Source organism: Antennarius striatus, chromosome 21 (assembly GCF_040054535.1).
Source record: "Antennarius striatus isolate MH-2024 chromosome 21, ASM4005453v1, whole genome shotgun sequence".
Lineage (NCBI taxonomy): Eukaryota > Metazoa > Chordata > Actinopteri > Lophiiformes > Antennariidae > Antennarius > Antennarius striatus.
The window spans coordinates 7,183,222-7,203,430 of record NC_090796.1 but is presented as its reverse complement, the minus strand read 5'-3'; the positions used below and the strand labels follow the sequence as shown (position 1 = coordinate 7,203,430).

Below are 20,209 nucleotides of genomic sequence, written 5' to 3'. Positions count from 1 at the left end.
CAATGTAAAATCTCTATTATATTAAATCATACTAAAAATAGAGATCAGAAGACAAACATATATACATCAATTTACTTTAACACAAAAAGAGATTTGTATCATTTTTAAAATATGAGATAACTGCACAACGAGCCCTAATTACCCGCATATTTTGATGAGTGAACGCGACAGCGTTTTGAACACTTTTGCGATAAAACTTGTCAATGTTGTCATTTATTGAAATTATCGTCGATATTTGACGTGGTTATCGATACGATCTCACGTTATGTTTCCACGCCACTAAAAGTTTTAAAATTATTCAAACTGCGCAGCTTTGCGCACGAGTGACGCTCACGAAGAAACATGCGCAGACGCGCGGTATCGCTTCATTTGTGTTTACGATACGCTGCGTTTTCACATTAACTTTATGGATAAAAGCTGCAAACTATCCTTATTTGACAATGACGTCTTCGTGGCTTTCTCATCCTTTTCTCGTATCAAATAGTCACGTTTAGAGAAAAAGTCTCTCTAATCTATTCACTCTTAAAAGATGTCTGATGCTTGGTAGGTTATCTGCAAAAGCGTTTCTTTATCGAACTGACCTGCAGAGAATTCTTGAACTTCCGTCTTAGTAAATTGTAACGTTGAATACCTTTTACATTTTAGACCCAGTATTTTCACTTTTAATCATTTATGTCACCCATTAATGAAAACTCCGTGTCATGCATATTATTTTACTTTATTTAAACACACACATACTTATTATAATGGGGTCACTCTTGCAGTATAATGACGCTATGATTGGTTGTAGCAATTAAATTTAACTCTTCCTTTATTTCCATGGTCCTCATGTATGTGTCACAGGTCATATTAACATAGTATTTATCAATTTTATAATTTTTTAACTGTAACTACACATTGACCTAGGCTGCTTCAGAAATTAAATTTACAGATCATTTTAACAGTTTTGGTTTTTCTTCACTACAGCTCTGAACCTGCTGGGGCCATTAAGGCCATCGATAAGCACTCAGTGCATCAGATCTGTTCAGGACAGGTGGTGCTGACTTTGGCGACTGCTGTCAAAGAGCTGGTGGAAAACAGCATTGATGCAGGGGCCACGAACATTGGCAAGTATTCATACATTTGGTGATTATCTATGAATCACGTAGCTACATTTTTGGTCATATCCATGATAAGCATGTTTTAAGGTTTTATGGTTTAGTACAGTAGGAAAATACGTTTTCTAAGAGTCGGATATGACCTGTTTTGACCATATTATGATGTCATTGTATGTTCCAGATGTCAGGCTGAAGGAGTGTGGAGCTGAATTAGTGGAAGTGTCAGACAATGGCAAAGGAGTAGAAGAAGCCAACTTTGAGGGACTTAGTAAGTGTTATCTTTGTTTATCTCTGAGCAGCTAATCTCTGCTTGGTCTGTTTGTTTAAGTCAAAGTTCCTGTTTACGTCTTACAGCATTGAAGCATCACACATCAAAACTGAGGGACTTCACTGATCTCATCCATGTGGAAACATTTGGTTTCAGAGGTGAAGCTCTGAGCTCTTTATGTGCTCTGAGGTAAACATGTAAACAGCCACATTAATGTCATGCATACTATACAGGCTGTGATCGTCTTTTGAAATCCCATCTGTCCTTCTGTACTAGTAACCTTTGTGTTGTGACATGCCATGAGTCCAGTCAAGTGGGAACTAAGCTGGTGTTTGACCATAAAGGTCTACTAGTGCAGAAGTCCCCCCATCCACGACAGCAAGGCTCCACAGTTAGTCTGCAGCAGCTCTTCTACACCTTACCTGTTCGACACAAGGAGTTCCAACGCAATATTAAAAAGGCCAGTCATCCAACAATCACTGTCTTTGCTTCTATATTTTTTTTTCCCAAAGTGAGCAAAAAATAATCTAAAATATCTATATAATATGTGTTTTCTGGTCTTCACATATGTTATGCCATCTTGAATTTAATATTGATTTAATTTTGTTGTTCTCATTTCAGGAGTATGCCAAAATGATACACGTCCTGCAGTCCTACTGTATCATCTCTACAGGAGTGCGAATCACTTGCTCCAATCAAAATGGACAGGGGAAGCGAAGCACTGTGCTCAGCACCAGTGGCAGCCACAGTATGAGAGACAACATAGGAGCCATATTTGGGCCAAAACAGGTTCAAACATTTGTTTCAAACTTTTTTTTTTTGTTTTGCTCATTTGTAATCAGCAGAAGGTGTCCATTTTACATTATCAGTGCTGAATATTCAAGACACTGCCTTAAATTATTTATATTTATTTTATTTATTGATCTGTTATTCTTTTATGTTACAGTATATTATATTATTATTCAAAAAAGTAAATCTAGTGGTTGTTTTGTGGTCTGCAGCTGCAGAGTCTTCTGCCTTTTCAGCAAGTATCCCCGACGGAAAATATTCTTGAAGAATATGGACTTCATGATGCAGATCTACCCAAACAGCTATTTTCGTGAGTGATACCATCGTTTTGAAGTATTGTTTTTGTGTTCAGAGAACACAAAAACAACAGCAACAAAAAATACAAACTATTTTTGCAGCGTTGCAGGATTTGTCTCTCAAGGAGATCATGGTGTAGGGAGAAGTGCTACGGACAGGCAGTTCTTCTTCATTAACAATCGGCCGTGTGATCCTCTTAAGGTAATAAATATTTAGTCGCTATATAAGTTATATAATTGTTTTAACATAAGAAGGGTTTATAACACACTGAAGTACAAGGAGATATAACAATATCTTTAAATTATAGTATTATATCTGAGTTTTTCTTTAAATTTGCAGGTGACAAAACTTGTGAATGAAGTGTATCATATGTACAACAGACATCAATATCCATTTGTTGCCTTGAACATAGCTGTAGCCTCTGGTAAGCTAAAAGCAGAACAGTGATTTCTGACACACACATCCAACTTTCTGTACTATATGAGTTTTTTTTGTGGCGTTATTTCAGAATGCGTGGATGTGAACGTAACACCAGACAAGAGACAGATTTTCCTCCAGGAGGAGAAACTCTTGCTGTCTATTCTGAAGACCTCGCTTATAAACATGTATGAAAGCGGGGTAAATAAAATCAGCCTGAACAGTACATCTGCACACAACACTAGTAAGTTCAACCTTATAATCAGCATATTAGATTAATATTTCAGTGTTATAATAACATTATATCCAGTAATAATGACTTAATTGTTTCTAGATCTGAAATCTGATGTTTGCCGAGTTGTCCCTTCTAATGAGAACCCAAGAAAACCTGCAGAGGATTCAGGCACCAAGAGCCCAAAGTCATCCCTTAACCTGGCTGGCCTTAAAGCAGCTTTTTCAAACCATCACAGCTCTTCAATGGTAACAAAAACTACTAACAGTGGCCCAACACAGAAAACACTGCAGTCTTTTTTTAAGGGCAATGACAAACCTACCATCTGCACCTCAAATGTGACATCTCCTCTGAAACCCACAAGGGACCCAGCAAAATGCTCCTCGGTACAAAAGTCTGCACTGGATAAGTTCAGGTATGGAACAGCATTTAGTGATACAGAATCTGAAAAAGAAAGTGCTGCGTCCAATTGTGACCTCATAATACCATCACAAAATCCTCAACATTCAAATCATGGACTGGACAGTCCTGGTGTTATAAGTGAAGCAATCGAAGAAATGACTGACAACAATCATGCTATTCCTGAAGAAGGAGAAGAGTTGACTGAGTCATGCAGCTACAAGGACTGCGCTATGAGTCCTGATGCCAAGAGGGCGAGGACAGAGAATCCAGATTTGCTCACAGGACACAAATCCAACCATTCAGAGGGATCCTCTTTGAAGGTGGATGCTCCAGTCTGCCTACAGAGAAGGACGGTGCCTCTCCAATTCTCTTTACAAGACCTGACAAGACGGATTAAGAGGTTGCAGGACCAATGGGCTCAAAGTGCTGGAGATGTTCTGCACTATCGACGCTTCAGGGCCAAGATCAACCCTGGAGAAAACCAGACCGCAGAGGATGAGCTCAAGAAAGAGATCAGGTAAAGTTTTAATCCCTTAAACTGCTGCTGAGTGAAAATGACAATAATGGTAAATAGTATCTCCTCCCAACAGTAAGGACATGTTCAGACAGATGGAGATCATCGGTCAATTTAATCTGGGTTTCATTATCACCAAACTCAACTCAGACATCTTCATGATTGATCAGCACGCTACAGATGAGAAGTACAACTTTGAGATGCTGCAGCAGCACACTGTGCTCCAGGGACAGAAACTGATAGTGTAAGAATATAGATCCATGAATATACGTTACCTTCTGCTGCTTAGAATTGTGTTTTAATTGTAGGGTGATTTTTTTTTTTTTTTTTTACCATTTCAGGCCCCAGAAGCTTCACCTCACTGCTGTCAGCGAAAATGTTCTCATAGAGAACATTGAGATTTTTCGAAAAAATGGATTTGAATTCCTTGTTGACGAGGAAGGTATGGCTATTTAATCTATTTAATGTTTAAACATGAGTTGGATTATTATCGCAGAGTATTGTAATGTGAATACAAACAATAAGCTTGATTTTTTTTTTAATTTTCTTTTTTGTTGTAACTGCAGCTCAGGTGATGGAGAGGGTTAAGCTGGTTTCTCTGCCCACCAGTAAAAATTGGACTTTTGGTCCAGCTGACATTGAGGAGCTCGTCTTCATGCTGAGTGACAGCCCAGGGGTCATGTGTCGACCATCACGTGTCAGGCAGATGTTTGCGTCAAGAGCCTGTAGAAAATCTGTAAGTTTGTACATTAAATAGTTTCTTTAACCTTATTTGAAATATTTACATACGTTTATTTTTTGTTCTTGTCTGTCTTTCGGTATATTTTGATTTTTTTATTTTTTTTTTCAATTTTAGTTGAAGTGGTCATGTCAGTAACCTTCAATAATAAAAACCTGTAAATGTACTTCGGGCTTTAATAGTAGTGTAAAGTCCGCTAAACAAAAACCAGTTTGGATGAATGTCAACATAATCCTTATTTTCTCGTTGCTTATGTTGCCCTGAAGGTGATGATCGGCACTGCATTGAGTGTCAGTGAGATGAAAAAGCTCTTGGTACACATGGGAGAGATAGAACATCCGTGGAACTGTCCTCATGGAAGGCCCACCATGAGACACCTCGCCAACCTGGACATCATCTCACAAGACTGACAACGTTGAGGAAGCAACCGCTGGATAATGATACTTTACTTGTCAAGACAAGAATTCACTTTTATCCGCATTTTTTCTGTTAAATATAATTGTTCATTCTTGTGACAAAATCTACATACTACATAGTTGTCTGGCTCAAATGATAAGTATTGACTGATAGTGTTTTTTTCAGACTGATTACTGTTTTTCATGCCAATTTTTTTTATACATTTTAACACCACTTAGAAGTGAAATAAACCAAATATTTTCCAAAATTTGATGCCACTTTCTATTGTCTGTTCCCTTTTAATCCACTTCATGTGAAAATATTTTAAAACTCGATAAAAATATTCTTCAATATGCCCAATACTAAAGGTCTCAAAGTATTTAAGTTCTAGTGAAATTAATTGAAGTGTCAAAGCTTAGAGTTCCCATAATACTGAGTATGATGTAATGATAGTATTATAGAACACAGTGTACCTGCTAGAACATGGAAATGTAATTAAATACATGAGTAATTATTAAATTGTAATTTATATTATAAATAGCTATGCCTTAACCATATACACTATGCTGGGCCTGTTTTTGTTTGCACTAGTGATCTGTGTTTTTGTCCCCAGATAAAATTACAGTGAAATTACAAGAAAATTCTAAAAAAAAATTCAGCACATTATATAATGTGGTCAGCTTGATTTGATTAATTGCACCATATTTTATAAAGTCAAATCATCGTTTTAGTTTTAGCTTTCTGTGTTAATAAAATGAAGGATTAAAATAGTCTGGAACGGCTTCTCGACTTTAGATTAAAATAAAATATTAAAAAGCACGAACATTTGAGGTAGTATAGTTGACACTGGATATGAAAATTTGCATTTACAATAGGTATGTAAAGAACTAGTTTAAAAAACAAGTAAGACATGCACAGTATTCGTTTTTTGCGATGTTTGGCTGATGATGCTTGCCGTAGGTGTTCTGTTGCCATGGAGACAAACCAAGCGTCTGAAGAGACCGTACGAAGAGAAATGATTCAGGGGGAACACAGGAGGAAATCTGCAGTTCAAAACAATAAAGAGCAGAACGAACATCTGAATGGAAACGCAGATCGACCACAAACAACAGAAGAAAAAGAAAATATAAAGTTGGACGCTTCTCCCTCAGCAGATGGAGAAGCTGTGGTGAGCAGCCTGGGTGACGTCATCGATGAACTCCCCACTCTCCTAACTTTAACTGTTCTCAGGTAAATCAAGACTAAACATGTTGAACCGACCTCAGTGTGTGTGTGTGTGTGTGTGTGTGTGTGTGTGTGTGTGTGTGTGTGTGTGTGTGTGTATAAACACACACATATTCATATACATATATCTTATTTTGCTCCCATTTTTAAAGAGATTAATTCAAAGATCATTCATTCATTCATTGCCTACATACACAAAACAATACAATACAACAGATGTCTTAAGTTCTGAGGGAGTGTGTACAGTAATTGGCGTGCTGACAGCAGGAATGCCCACCAGAGCTGTTGCTCGTGAATTGCATGTTCATTTCTCTACCATGAATGCTCTGCAGTGGCGCATACGACAGCGTGGTCCAGTTCCTATTCAATTCAATTCGAAAAACTTTATTAGTCCCCAAGGGGCAATTGAAATCCTGCCATAATCCAGCAACTTCACACAGCCATTGAAGAAGAGTGGACCAACATTCCACAGGCCACAATCGACAACCTGATCAATTCTTTGCGAAGGAGATGTGCTGTGCTACATGAGGCAAATGGGGGTCACACCAGATACTGACTGGCGTTCTGAGTCCCCAGACCCCCCAATTAAACACAACTGCATGTTTCAGAGTGGCCTTTTATTGTGGCCAGCATCACCATGTGACAGGGCAACCGCAGATGCCTGTGGAGAGTGGTGAGGGCTGCGTCTAAGATCACCAGGATTTCCCTGCTCTCTCTGCACGCACAAACTCACACCAATGTCTTGTGGCGTTTACATCTTTTGGCTTTGATGGCCTGGCTGCTTGGTGGCTGGTTGGTCTCTACTGAGCTCTACAGAAACCATTTCAGAATAAATCACAGGAGTTAATGCTACATATCAACCACAGTGTTAGACTTTCTTTATTTGTCAATGTTCAAAAATCATAACAGTCAAATTTATACAAAGAAACGTGTGTTGCTTGGCTTCTGATGTGCAGAATTAGTTTAGTGGGGCAGTTTAATAAATAATCTATCATCTCATGTGTACATGTTGGCAACATGGTGCATGTAAACAAGTGCAAGTAAAAAGTAATATAACAGTCGATAGTGTTTCATAAAAGTTCATCCTCTGGCAGTTTTGCACACTTTGTATTCAACCATCTGCTGCTATATCGATTGTGTAAATAGCTGTCAAAATGTAGACATAGTATTTACAGTAGTTTGTTTTATGTATATGTTGTTTTATACATATATGTGGTTTCTTCAACAACTCTGGTGGCAGTGTGTGCTAATGGCAAAGTAAGATTTTCATTGTACAGGAAAACCCTGTTTATTGACAGTACATGTGACAAATGCTTTGAATCCTTTGAATCCTAAGAATCCTTTGAATTGTTGAATCTTTGATGATGCTCGCCGTAGTTGTTCTGTTGCCATCAAGAAAAAACAAAACTTCCAAAGAGACCGTACGAAGAGAAATGATACAGGGAAAATGAAGGAAGAAAATTGCCAAACAAAATGACAAAGACCAGAACAAAGATTTGTATAAAAAAATGCATAGCGACCACAAACAACAACAGCCAAAAAAACAAAATAGAAAGTTAGACACTTCTCCCTCAGCAGATGGAAAAGCCGTGGTGAGCAGCCTGAGTGACGTCAATGAACTCCCCACTCTTTTAATGTTAACTGTTCTCAGGTAAATCAAGACTAAATGTGTTGAACTGACCTCAGTGTGGACTTAGTGAAGGGGCTGAGGTGTTGTTTGTCTCACTGACAGATATGAAGGAGACACGCTTGAAGGCCAGTTTCATGGACAAGGAGATGCTGATTTTGACGGAGGCCATAAGTACAAGGTGAACTTTTAAATGAAACCACATTTTAAAATTGGGTTTCAATACAATAAAGTTGCGTACACCTCAGCCAACGTTTGTGTGTGTGTGTGTGTGTCTGTGTGTGTGTGTTAACAAACAAAATGTGTTCTGAAAATGTTAAATTTGAATAAATTGTTAAATTGGCGCTTTGCTTCACTTTCCAGAACAAAACTTTAATCATAAACACGTAAACTTTATTTTTCCTAAGGGAATGTTTTCCAAGGGTTTTATGGAGGGATTTGGTGTCTTCATACACACAAATGGACTGCAATATGAGGTAGGGCCCAATAATGATATATTCATTCATTCAATCATTCATTTACTCTTTTGCCAGCCTTTAAATCATGTCATATTTGATGCATCCTCAGTCCATAGAAAAAGCAAATTAAATAGAAAATAAATGTAAAAGGAGTTTTGACATTGAAATTAATTTCTCATCCAACAGGGAGAATTTGTGTGCAACAAGCCCATGGGCCAGGGAGTGTACACCTGGCCAGACGGCAGCTCTTTCAATGGCGATGTGTACGATGGCTTACGGCACGGGAATGGAACCTACAAATGTACAAAATCTGCAGTGTCATACACAGGACAGTGGAATCAGGGCAAGAGACATGGAAAGGTATGATCCACCTTTTAAGTCAGGTAATGTCTTTTTTAAGAGTTTTAATTGATTATTCTTGTTTTAGGGTGTTGTTTATTATAACCAGAATGAGACGTCTTGGTACAAAGGAGACTGGGTGGAGAACAACAAAGACGGATGGGGAATAAGACGGTACGTAGGAATACATGATCTAATCTGTAGCACAACTTGCATTTGAACTGCCCAAGAGTGTTGTCGCTTTCTTAACAGCTATCCCTCTGGTAACATTTACTCTGGGGAGTGGAAGAAGAATCTCAGACATGGCAAAGGCACAATGGAGTGGCTAAACCTTAGACAGCAGTATATCGGCATGTGGCTTAATGGATTCCAGGTATGAACAAGCATCAGTACACAAACACACACACACACACACACACACATGCGCGTGCACGTATCAACAGTATTTACAGTTAACTTCTTCTCTGGCAGCACGGACGAGGCACACACACCTGGATCCAGAGGCACACCGATGGAGCCCAGTATTCCCCAAGTAATCAGTACACAGGGGATTTCATTCAGGGTCAGAGACATGGGCATGGAACCTTTTATTACGCCTGCGGTGTGATTTATGAAGGGGAGTGGCGTAACAACAAAAGACATACAAAGGTTAACCAGCGACACAGTATTGCATGCATAAGAACCTATTAAGAGGAAGGGACTTTCTTTTTCCTTCTTGATTGGCTCTAGAAACACTTTGATACAAAGATCTGTGGTCAAAAGTAATTCTGCATCACCTGTGTGTCTCACAGGGAAAATTTGCTTTTAAGGATGGCCGTGTCTTTGAAGGAGAGCTCACGGATGATCAAATGATGACACAAAACATGAATGGAAACACGGTTCCCGTTCCTTTGTGTGGTAAACGTTTGTAGAACTTTCAGAAAGCTCAGCCGAGAATAAGATCATGAACAGCGTTACAGGCCAAGACTACAGGTTCACTCCCTCTTTCAGGCAGCGAGTCCACTGTCTCGGTGTTACCAGATATGGCTCTCAACACTCAATATCTGCTAGATGTGATCCCTGAGATAAAGCGGGACAGTGAGTGTAAACAGGTCAGATCCCGATTCTCTCTGTCGTATGTTCCCCTGGTCCTGACTCTCACCCGGGTCCTGCCCTGATGCTGTGTCTCCTGTGCACCAGGTGGAGCTTGTGATCCTCATACATGCTGCTGAGCTCAGGTCGATCTACAGTTTCTACAGCAGACTTGGCCATGAACCCTCTCCAGATAATGTCTACCTGCTGACCCGCCTGCAGCTCTGGCGTCTGCTCAAGGATTGTAAGATCCACCATCACAACATCTCTCTGTCACAGATCAACCACTTTATGGGAGGTGAGAAAAGTAACACTCTCAAAACAAACTCTCTCCCTTTCACAATTACTAGGAAACACGTTGATAGCTTTGTAATTACAGCATTTGTGGATAATATTTTTACTTTTTGTGTTTCAGGAGATACTACTGAAGGAGACATCCATTCTCCTTTCACTCCCATACTGCTAAGCAGATTCCTAGGTTGTCTCGTAGTTGTGTCCTACCACATTTACCACAAGGAAATGGTGTAAGGAACAGATCTTCAATGTCTCTAGATTAAGATCTTATGTATCTAAAAAAAAAAAAAAAAAGACAGCCATGCACCTGCCATGCTTCTAGAGGAGACATTACTAGTTGGTCTGCTAATTTGGATAAAAATGAAATTTTATTGCATGGATTGCCAAAATTTATTATGCATACATTCATTGTCCCCAGATAATAAACCCTGTTGATGTTATTGATCCTGAATTTGATTCTAGATCTACTATGTATAACAGTTTCATTGACCTCAGTAGTTCTTTAATAGTAACATGCTAGGCTAAGATGTTCAGGTTGATAAGCATGTCAGTGTTATGGCAACCATGTTAGCAGGCTAACTAGTATTTTCTGCACACCTTGGACTCATTCACCTGAAGGAAATGTTTTCAAACTTTAGTTCATTTTCAAAAGAGGAAAAGAGGTCATAGAAGTTGTTTTCTTCCAAAAATGAACTCAAGTGATTTTAGGTTTACAAGGTTCCCACCTCAAGAGTCACCATTCTGATAAAGATAAATTTACAATGACTAAGGAAAGACACCAGAAGACAATTTGAATCTAAACTTTTTTGATTCCTGTGTAAATCATTCTGAGGGGGAAACATATTTTATATTTTTCCACAGGTCACAAAAGAACCTTCTTGTTGCGTGCTTCTCCAGACTGATGACAGACGACATCCTTCTTAATGCTAAGAACGTTAAAGGTACTAACAGCATTATGTTACAGGCTTATGCATGCATTTAGCTGAAAAAGAAACATATTAGCTGTATAAGAAACCCATGCAATGGGAAAATTAGGATAAAAATAAGTCACATAATTAAATTTAATACATTATGGCAAAAAAACATACTTAATGATGACAAAAGATGTTTATCAAGATATCAGTTTGCAGGTTTTGAGGTTTTATCTGAGTGAATGCAAAAACAGAAATAATGACATAACCCTATGTTCTAACTGTTCTCGTCAGCTAAAGCTTGTCTTGATCTAGGCTTCCTGTTTAGGCAGCCAGACTGTACTGTGGTGGCTGTGAACCATGTCCATGAGTGCTGGGAAATCTACCAGGCTTTCTGCCATCACTACGCAGCCCGGGGTGAGGACCAGATCTTGACCTGCCGACACCTGCTGTACATGTTTAAGGTGCGAGAGACTGTAGCAGAGAAGTTACCATGAATATGCTTATTATAGCATAACATATGATGGAGGGTAGGTCATCACAACAAAAACCAAGTAAATTATGTGTTTACCATGGCAACCCCCACCAGGACCTCTACCTGCTGAATGATAACCTGACCATAAAGAGATTACTGGAGATCATTACTGCAGAGAGTCTTGACCCCAAAAACCCATCCTCTTGTCTGGACCAGCAGGTATCGTCCGTTTACACCACTAGACTCTTTATCTATGCCTGTTGTAAGATTAACTTCTTTATGCTTTACAGTTTTTTATGCTCCTTTGTCCATCTTATATATTCTGTTGCAGATTGCATTCCTGGAGTTTTTTGAGGTGCTAGTTGGTGCCGCTGAGGTGAAGTGTCAGGAAGTGTCCGAGGACCTCGAGAAGGACCAGTTGCTATCCAGTCACCACGATGGAGCCTGCAGGGATATACAGGAGGTGGAGGTAAATGGAAGCCAGGAAATCTTTTAGACAACCAGAATCAACCTTACCCAGTTGGTCAGATCATCTCAAGTCTCTTGTAAACCTTTGCGTCTCACTTCAAGAAATAAATCAGATAAGTGACTTTTGCAGTTTGTTATGGTAGAGCTCTCCAGCCCCAAATCTGCGGAAGTTGATTGCAGCAGGCAGTCTAGTCTTGTTTTTGATGTTTAACCAGAAAATGATAACTTGGGTGAACCTTTTCAACTTTTTTCCCCTCAGCCTACACTACTTGCATTTGTCTGACTTGTTGTGGTAATATCACATCCATGTATTCAATATAGATGTGAGGAGTGTTATGCATGTTGTTGCTTTTGAGTTGTAATCATGATAGTATTAACATCTTATGGTAGATGGAGGAATCAAGTTCCACAAAATTATCTGCTGATCAGGATGAGAAGAGTCAAGACATCAAAACTGAAGTAGATGTGGAAACCCAGTCTGCAGGTTTGTTTTTTTTTTTTTTAATAATAGAAGCTACAGGAATAAGCAGTCCAATTTACTCTGTGCTCATAAAGTGAAGGCACTCATTACAAAAAAAATATTCCTCTAAATATGTTCAGACTAAATAAACTATGTCATCTATCCTGCAGAACAGACAGAGGAGCACACAGGGGAAGAAAAGGGCGATCAAACCACCGACATGGAGAACGATGGCCAAGACCTGGGGCTTTGGGAAAAGAAAGGCCATCAATTCTTCAAATATTTCTTCTTCCCTGCTTTTGGGCATAACCAATCATCGTCTAGAAAGCTGAAGGAAGACACTTAAACTAGCATGAGTCCCCCCTTAAAGCCAGCCAGAGATCACACATATTCCCCATTTGCATTTTATCTTGTTATAATCACCAGACTTAAGTAACCTTGTCTATGCAATTTCCTCCGGGATTAATAAAGTATCTATCTATCTATCTAGTCCTTATTCTTGATTCAACTGCAGTCCAGTTCACAGCCACCAGATGGCGCCATGACTTTTGCCCACACAGCTCATTGTTTTAATGTAATGTGTTACAGGTGGAAGACAAGATTTAGTAGTGTGGGCAGCAGACACCATCCTTAATTGTTATATTTCTGTCTACACAGCTTTTGAGCCAAACGTCTAGAACTTTCAAATACAATAAGAAATAAATGTATTGAATTAAATATTGGACTGTCCAAGGTTGTAAATGAAGACCACTGGCCATTTCGGTTTTTTTATCCACAACTTTAATTAAGAAATGTAAGCATCTTTTCCACTGAATACTAAAAATAAGAATCACACAGGGTTTTTTCTCTTAAGAGCATTAAAAGTATAGAATATATGAAATATATGTCCAAGTTTAAAAACAATATTTTATGCCCATTAGGAGGGAGGCGTGAAGACCATGAGGTCACTTGGACAGACAGACTGGCGTATCCGGTCCTTCAGGTCCGGGGTGAAGAGCAACAGGGCAGACTCAGCTGTCTGGGCCTTAAAAAAAAAGACATAATGCACAGCAATAAAAGTAACATGAGAAAATCATTCAATGTGGAATTAAAGGAGTTTTTGAATGTGAAAAGAATAGAAGGGAAAAAACCTGTGGTGACTGAGGGAACAACACCGAAGACACTGCAGGCAGTGCTGTGACGACAGTGAGAAGGGAGAAGAGAGTCACATGTGCAGTTTGTAACATGAGTTTAAAATAGACTTACACCAGAAGAAACAGTGCGTTTGCTCCAAAAACCATACAACGGCAACATTTTCTCTAAGTTCCAACATGCATATCTTATATTTGAAGAGATTTGATTATTAAAGTAGACTTAGTGCTGATCAATAAATGATATTAACATGTGTAATAAAGACATTGCAGAAGACTGAAACAAGATAACTGAGATCTGAGATCATTTGTTCAACAGATGCTATCTCCACTCTGATATCAGATGGCGCTCTGGATGTTGGGCCAAACATTCATTCCATCTGCCTGATCACATGAAGCTCAGCTATCCTCAGATTAATTACTATTAGTTTAGTAGTGTATTGATCTGTAGTTAGTCTCTACAGGAGGACATAGAATGATAATGTCATTGCAGTTTTTAACAGTGTCAATGCCCACTGTAAGTTTTAAATCTTTGTTAAATATGCAATTTTAAAATAACTTTAAATGTAGAAATCCAACTCGCTGTAGTTTTAACAGGCATTATTACTGCTGAGCTGCGAAGCCCAGACATACAATGTGTGTGTACATACATACAATCATACCTGTTTCTTGCCGAGTAAGGAAGTCCTCAGTTTCACCCCCGGGACTCTTCATTTCTACATCCACTGCCATGGGAGAGAATGTCTCCTCAGCAACAGCTTCCCTCGGTGACAGGCTGCATCTCTGTGATGGCTGGAGGTAACGTTCAATGTCCAACCCAGGAATATCCTGAAATTGTAAGAACTCCTTTATTGTATTGCATGGCGGGATGACAGGTTTTATTTAATACAGTCAGTGAAGCACAGACATCACTTTAGTTAAGCCTGAAAATGGTTTTACCTCCACATCTAAGCAGCCAGGAGTGAGACACACTGACTCCTGGGGCTCCACAGAAGAAGTAATGGGTAGTTGGGTGGGAGACAAAAGGAGAGATGATACAAAACTCTGACATAAGATCTCAGGGGCCGGGGTGACAGGAAGCGTCTTACAAGACGCCTCAGCTTGTTCCTCCACCACAGAGATGGACGGAAGTGAATTTACGGTTGTGGTCTCGTTCAATCCAGCTACTCTGTCTAACTGGCACTCAGGGCCTTCTTTGGGAAGGATATTTTGTGAAAGCTCTTCCTGGACAGGAGAGAAACAAAGAGAGACATTCACAGTGTCCTTCCTGTGATGAGACAACTGAGGAGGAGTGCTGTGCTGAGACTCTAGGGTTTGGGCGGGGGTAAGATTGAGCTGGGAAGGAGTGCAGGTGGCCTGAGCTGGAGGGCTGGCGGTGTGAACGGGGGTCTGCGCCAGTGCGAGGGATCGTCGAGTGACTCTTCTAGGTGAGAGGTAGTTGACGCAGGGTGAGGTCTGAGACAGCACGGAAGCACTCAGACGGCTGGATCTTCTCAAAGGACCTACAAATGAAGGATGAACGACATTATTATTAGTACTGATCTACAAATCTAGATTAATTATTGGGAGAAATAAAATCACTAGGAAGTCTTAGGTGGACTTGTTTTTCTTCACCTGTTGGTTTTGCAGGGCTCTCCACCTTGAAGAAACCTCCATCAAAGACCAGAGCGTCTGTCTGTTGGGGTTCCGCTGCAGACTCTGGTTCCTGAGAATTGTTGCATGTGCCATCATCATTCTCAGCATCCTTTGCCGTTTTCTCTGCAGCCTGCTGTTTGGCCTTCATGGCTGCTTTCACAGCAGCCAGACGGGACTTTGCCGCTGCTTTGCTTCCTGATGGATTGACCGTTGTAGCTGAGGGTTTCTGGGCAAGGACAATTTGTCTTTGAATCAACATCATGACAGAAACAGAAAAAAATCCACCCAGTTTTGATCCAGATGTTATCAACATTAGTAGAAACAATATGGAAATGACCGCCAATGAAAACACTGTACATATGATGCTGCTAGGTCAAACATATGTATTCATTTTGTCTGTTTTAAAATAATGATTTGAGCATCTTCACCTTCACTACTTTCTTCTGTCGTGGTGGGGGCTTGAACTCCTCCACCCAACCCCGGCTCTCTGCTTCCTTCAGTGCATTAAACTTCTTGTTGACATCCTCTACCTGAAAGACGGTAAAAGTATGATAGATACCCATCTCCGTTGTAGGCGACAATTTGTTTTCCTTCTATTACTGTGAATCTTGCCTGGTAATAAACCATGTCCCAGAAGCCCTGCAAGTCAGTGCAAGTTGTAATCTTCTCCCCTCGGCCCAATTCGCAGTCGTCAACCAGGCCGCTGAACTGTTTAAAGCGCTCCTTCATCAACAACCGAGCTTGGCCAACTGCTGTTCGCATACGATCTCTCACTAAACAGGGGATAGAAATGAATTCACATTTGGTTTGGGAATCACATCCTATCAATTCAGAACACTCTTTAACAGCACCAATATTAGTACAACGGCATTGTTATGATGTACAGAAAATAAGCTCACTCTCTTCTGGGATGGACTCATCCTCCACTTTAGCCTCCCACTGGATACAAAGATTTGTCAATCTGTCTGTTTCATTGGCAATTTCTGATCTGAATGATATAAAAATGAAAAGATTTAGAAAATTTGAATTACATGAAAATATAGAAAAGAATTAGACAAATGACCCAATGTATTAAAAAAATTTGGCACCTGAAATATGGCACGTCGTGGTTTAATACCAGGGGGCTGGCAGGTGTGAGAGGATCTACAGTGGGAGTCGTATGAAGAGAGTGACTCAAGCTGGACTCAGCTTGGAACACGGGCACTGGTGGAAGACTGAAGCTGATGCTAAGTAGTAAAAGTGACAACATGGACTGTGTTAGAACACTATTCATGCTTTAAGATGCACAGGCAAAATTCGCTGGTATTGTATTGTTACTTTGGTAATTTAGGTTACATAAAACTTTTTTTTCCCCCAATTGTCCTTTGGGGACTAATAAGGTTTTTTAAATTTGGAAAAAGTATTCAATATTTTCTGTGTTTCGACTTCCCTCAATATAAATATTAGCAGAAATAGAGAAAATAAACACACTTTGGCGTGAGAAAGGCATCAGCTGAGCGAGGAGTGAGAGGCTCGAACTTGAAGGACAAGCCATCAGGAGCCTGGAAGACAAAACCCTCAGGGGCAAAAGACTGGGCATCTACAGGATCCACAGCAGCCGTGGACTCCACTAGGGCTTTGTCCACCGCTAAGTCATCTTCCTTGGAGCAGGACTTTGGGCTGGGGGTGCCAGGTTTCTGCTCCGGGACCTGCATTTCACGCTCCTGCTTAGACAAATACAGGAGTTATTCACAGCAAACTAGTCAATTACTGTCAAAATTAAAAATCTGTTTTTTACAGACATGGTATAATACTCTCAGAATTTCTCACCTCAGGCAGAGCAGGTGGAGCAGTACTACAGAGTGTTTCTGTATAAAACAAAAGACAAAAAAAAATCACCATGATTAACTTACGCTGTTGTTCATGTCATGTCATTATTTAAAACTAATTCTTGTCAGCATTGAATCATACTTTTAAATTTCCTTTCTCTCTCAGGTAGGACTGCAGTGTTGGATTTGCTCCTTGTACTTCTAACATCTGAGGGAAGAGAGGTATTTAAAATTATTGCAAGTAATTTTCGTACAGCTCTCAGTCTGCTTTAGTGGTCACATTTCCAGTGCTTTTATGAGCAATAATGAGAAAAAAAAAAGGCTTAATTTACCTGCAGACTTCTCCTTAGGTTTGTCTTTCACCACAGGAACTACAGTAGCAGGAAGCTTGTTGGCTGATCTTGTTGATACAGCTCTTACGACAGGGTCTATTACAGGAGATGGGATGACACAGAGACACTGATTGAGATGCAACTAAAGAAACACAACAGGGTGAAAACAACACCGGAGCTGGTCTCAAGTACCAGTTATGTGATTTTACTTGTTTGTTACCCTGAAAAACTTCAGCCTTGGACTTAGGTGGTGCAGGATTAGTCGGAGCAATACGGCTCCTGGTGGATTTTTCCACAGGAGGGACAGCTGTGGCAGGAAGGAAACATTAGATTTAGAACAAATCAGGCAACAGAAAAATGTGTCCCTCAATTAATTTAAAGTGACGCTTAATGATAATATTTTTCTTTCATCACAAAGTGGGAAATTAGGATTTAAAAACACAAGTCCAATTTACCTTTCCTTCCCACAGTATTTGGATGCTGCATCTTCAGAATCTGTACAAATGTTGGCAAAAACAAAGTAAAAAAGTTCATGTCAGCTTTTACCACTATTGAAGTTAATCACACAACTAGAGGAAAGACATGTTAGACAAATATACTACCCTCTGATCTTGCTGGAGCGGCTGCTGCTGTTGTTGTTGTTTCATCGAACGAGTTACTCTGGTACTCTGAGATGGGACAGTGCTCAGTTTAATCTAAATGACAAATAAACTACAGGTTAATCATTGGGGTCAAATATCTGGAGTAATTATAAAAAATAAGTACAGCAAAGAGCATCCAAAGCTGTTTAAGTCAATGTTTCATCTCTCATCCAAGAGACGAAACGTCTTGAAGAACTTTCTTAACGCCCAGTGGATTGACTTAAACAGCTTTGGATAACAGAGAACCTACACAAACGTGTAACAAAGACTATTAACTTGCATTTTTGTGAGCTTCCTTCGCCTCCTTGGCTCTGGCTGACACCGCAAACTGAGGGACTTCGATGAATGTATCCTTTGGATGATATATGCCAGTCTTAAAAACCACTTTATGCTTATTTTGTCTCTTTTCCTTCTCCTTCTCAAGAGCCTTACGCTCTTTCCAGCGTGCAAGCTGTTTCAACCTGTCTTCTGCAGCAACAACTGATGAGAAACCAAGACGCAAAATTAGCTAGAACAGTGATCAAAGAAAAATCTGAGTTTTGAGTTGCAGATGTGATGGAAAATCAAACTGTACTTTTAGCAATCACTGATTTGTTCATCGTCTTTTCCTGAATGGTTGACATGTTGGCCATCGTGACTGAAGCATCGAGAGAAGACAATTCCAGCTCCGGGAGCTTGTCAAGACGCCTGCGTGTATTCACAGCTCGATCTCGGTTCTCTTTCTGAGACTGAGACTTCCTACGGGACACTTTCACCCTCAGCATCGACACACTGGTGTCTCGTTGGCGCAGATGAGCGAAACGAGACTCCATGTTTTGGTATCTGCAGAGAAAAGAGAGGGATGTATTACGGGTTACAGATGATGCATGTATCAGAGGTTATCAGGTCCATTGTGATGTTAACAGACAAGAGGTTTATATATAAAAGGAATAAAGAAGTTACAATGGCACACTTTTCTGTCTTTGCTTTTAAAACAGCAGTAAACTCAAGTTAGAACAAAACTGGAATCAGATGATTGACAGGGAATAATGACAATACGCAAAAAGGGATGAAAACACGAGGGATATAAACAAACTTATGGACTTTAATTAAAATAGGCCAAAAAGGGATGAAAACACGAGAGATATAAACAAACTTATGGACTTTAATTAAAATAGGCCAGCAGTTAAATTGGTGCTTTTTAGGTTAAACAAAAAAAAATTGCTATAGCTCCTGTTAGCCCATCCATACAATAGAATATTGAGGAGGACTAATAGGAAACTTGTCAGACTAAGAATCGACAAAAATTGAAGGTCTTTGAAGGAATTAAGAACCATTTTTCTTAATCACTCGACACAAAATTTTAGCGAGGCGAGTTGATACAAGTCAGCTACCCTAACACATCAGTGTTTGAAAACTGCCACAAATGCAGATTGTGCTAAATGTAGAGCTAATATGCTAGCCACAAAACATGCTAACGTTCCTGCCAAGATAGCAGATATCAAGCGAAATTTTAAATAGTTACTTCAATATTTAATTCAAAAATCAATCTTACCTCGCCTTTTATCAAAATTTAAAAAAAAAAAAGTCCTTTCTGGTTTGTCCAGTAAGTTTACTGCACAAGGTACAGACTAACCTTGTCTTGTTTGAAAAACACAACAATCATGGCGGGTTGCCGTTTTGAAATGTACCCATGACAACGCTGATTGGCTGCTGGTCGGGTAACAACGGTGAGCGCTGATTGGCTCTTCTTCTTCTTCTTCGGAGGTTTTTCCGTCCACTCAAGAGAATTTGTTCAGTTCATTCTCTATTTGTCCAGAGGTTAAAATTCGTATGTAAGGCTCCAGTTTATTGTTGTACGTGCTTTCGCCATTGTAAACCTACAACGTTTCATCTGGCTTTCTACTTCACATGGACCTAGTATTGTCCGTCTCTCGTAAGCATTCATTATAATTAAGTTCAAATATTTTCTTGTCCATTTTCCTTATTAAAGAAGTATTGCTGACAGGAGCTGGACTGTGGCAGGCTGTTCTTTGTTCTATTCTTGGTGTTGATTAAGTTGTCCAATAGCATAGTTCGGATTGGAATGCAATTAATATTCCAAATAAAATTATTTTGCATAATGTCACTGAAATGCATAAAGATAATCCATTATAAAAATACATCCAACTATAAGCCCGGTAGACTTGTGCTAATTAGAATGCTG

The 20,209-nt window shown here is 39.6% G+C and overlaps 3 protein-coding genes across 3 annotated transcripts; 2 read left to right on the top strand and 1 right to left on the bottom strand.

The window, feature by feature from the left end:
* Window positions 1–379: 379 nt before the first annotated feature.
* On the top strand, window positions 380–5,585 carry pms2 (PMS1 homolog 2, mismatch repair system component). The gene is made up of 15 exons (XM_068305239.1): window positions 380–543; window positions 967–1,106; window positions 1,279–1,365; window positions 1,452–1,554; window positions 1,642–1,825; window positions 1,987–2,154; window positions 2,367–2,464; window positions 2,553–2,652; window positions 2,791–2,875; window positions 2,960–3,112; window positions 3,203–4,019; window positions 4,093–4,260; window positions 4,358–4,458; window positions 4,583–4,752; window positions 5,022–5,585. The coding sequence occupies exons 1-15, from the start codon at window positions 530–532 to the stop codon at window positions 5,163–5,165; spliced, it is 2,532 nt and encodes an 843-aa protein (XP_068161340.1). The 5' UTR covers window positions 380–529; the 3' UTR covers window positions 5,166–5,585.
* A 539-nt stretch (window positions 5,586–6,124) lies between these two features.
* Window positions 6,125–12,824, top strand: rsph10b (radial spoke head 10 homolog B). The gene is made up of 18 exons (XM_068306153.1): window positions 6,125–6,381; window positions 6,984–7,048; window positions 8,086–8,183; window positions 8,410–8,478; window positions 8,647–8,820; window positions 8,888–8,973; window positions 9,052–9,172; window positions 9,271–9,447; window positions 9,591–9,677; window positions 9,759–9,890; window positions 9,979–10,168; window positions 10,286–10,394; window positions 11,026–11,105; window positions 11,391–11,539; window positions 11,665–11,769; window positions 11,882–12,019; window positions 12,409–12,502; window positions 12,649–12,824. The coding sequence occupies exons 1-18, from the start codon at window positions 6,125–6,127 to the stop codon at window positions 12,822–12,824; spliced, it is 2,307 nt and encodes a 768-aa protein (XP_068162254.1).
* A 433-nt stretch (window positions 12,825–13,257) lies between these two features.
* dlgap5 (discs, large (Drosophila) homolog-associated protein 5) lies at window positions 13,258–19,672 on the bottom strand. Its single transcript, XM_068305747.1, has 19 exons — window positions 19,559–19,672; window positions 18,599–18,846; window positions 18,305–18,504; window positions 17,986–18,078; window positions 17,839–17,878; window positions 17,604–17,690; window positions 17,384–17,479; window positions 17,194–17,259; window positions 17,053–17,090; window positions 16,714–16,946; window positions 16,332–16,469; window positions 16,143–16,231; window positions 15,856–16,016; window positions 15,672–15,773; window positions 15,223–15,469; window positions 14,548–15,110; window positions 14,271–14,436; window positions 13,609–13,652; window positions 13,258–13,502 (listed from the first exon to the last, which is right to left on the bottom strand). The coding sequence occupies exons 2-19, from the start codon at window positions 18,834–18,836 to the stop codon at window positions 13,395–13,397; spliced, it is 2,709 nt and encodes a 902-aa protein (XP_068161848.1). The 5' UTR covers window positions 18,837–18,846; window positions 19,559–19,672; the 3' UTR covers window positions 13,258–13,394.
* Between the last annotated feature and the right edge of the window lie 537 nt (window positions 19,673–20,209).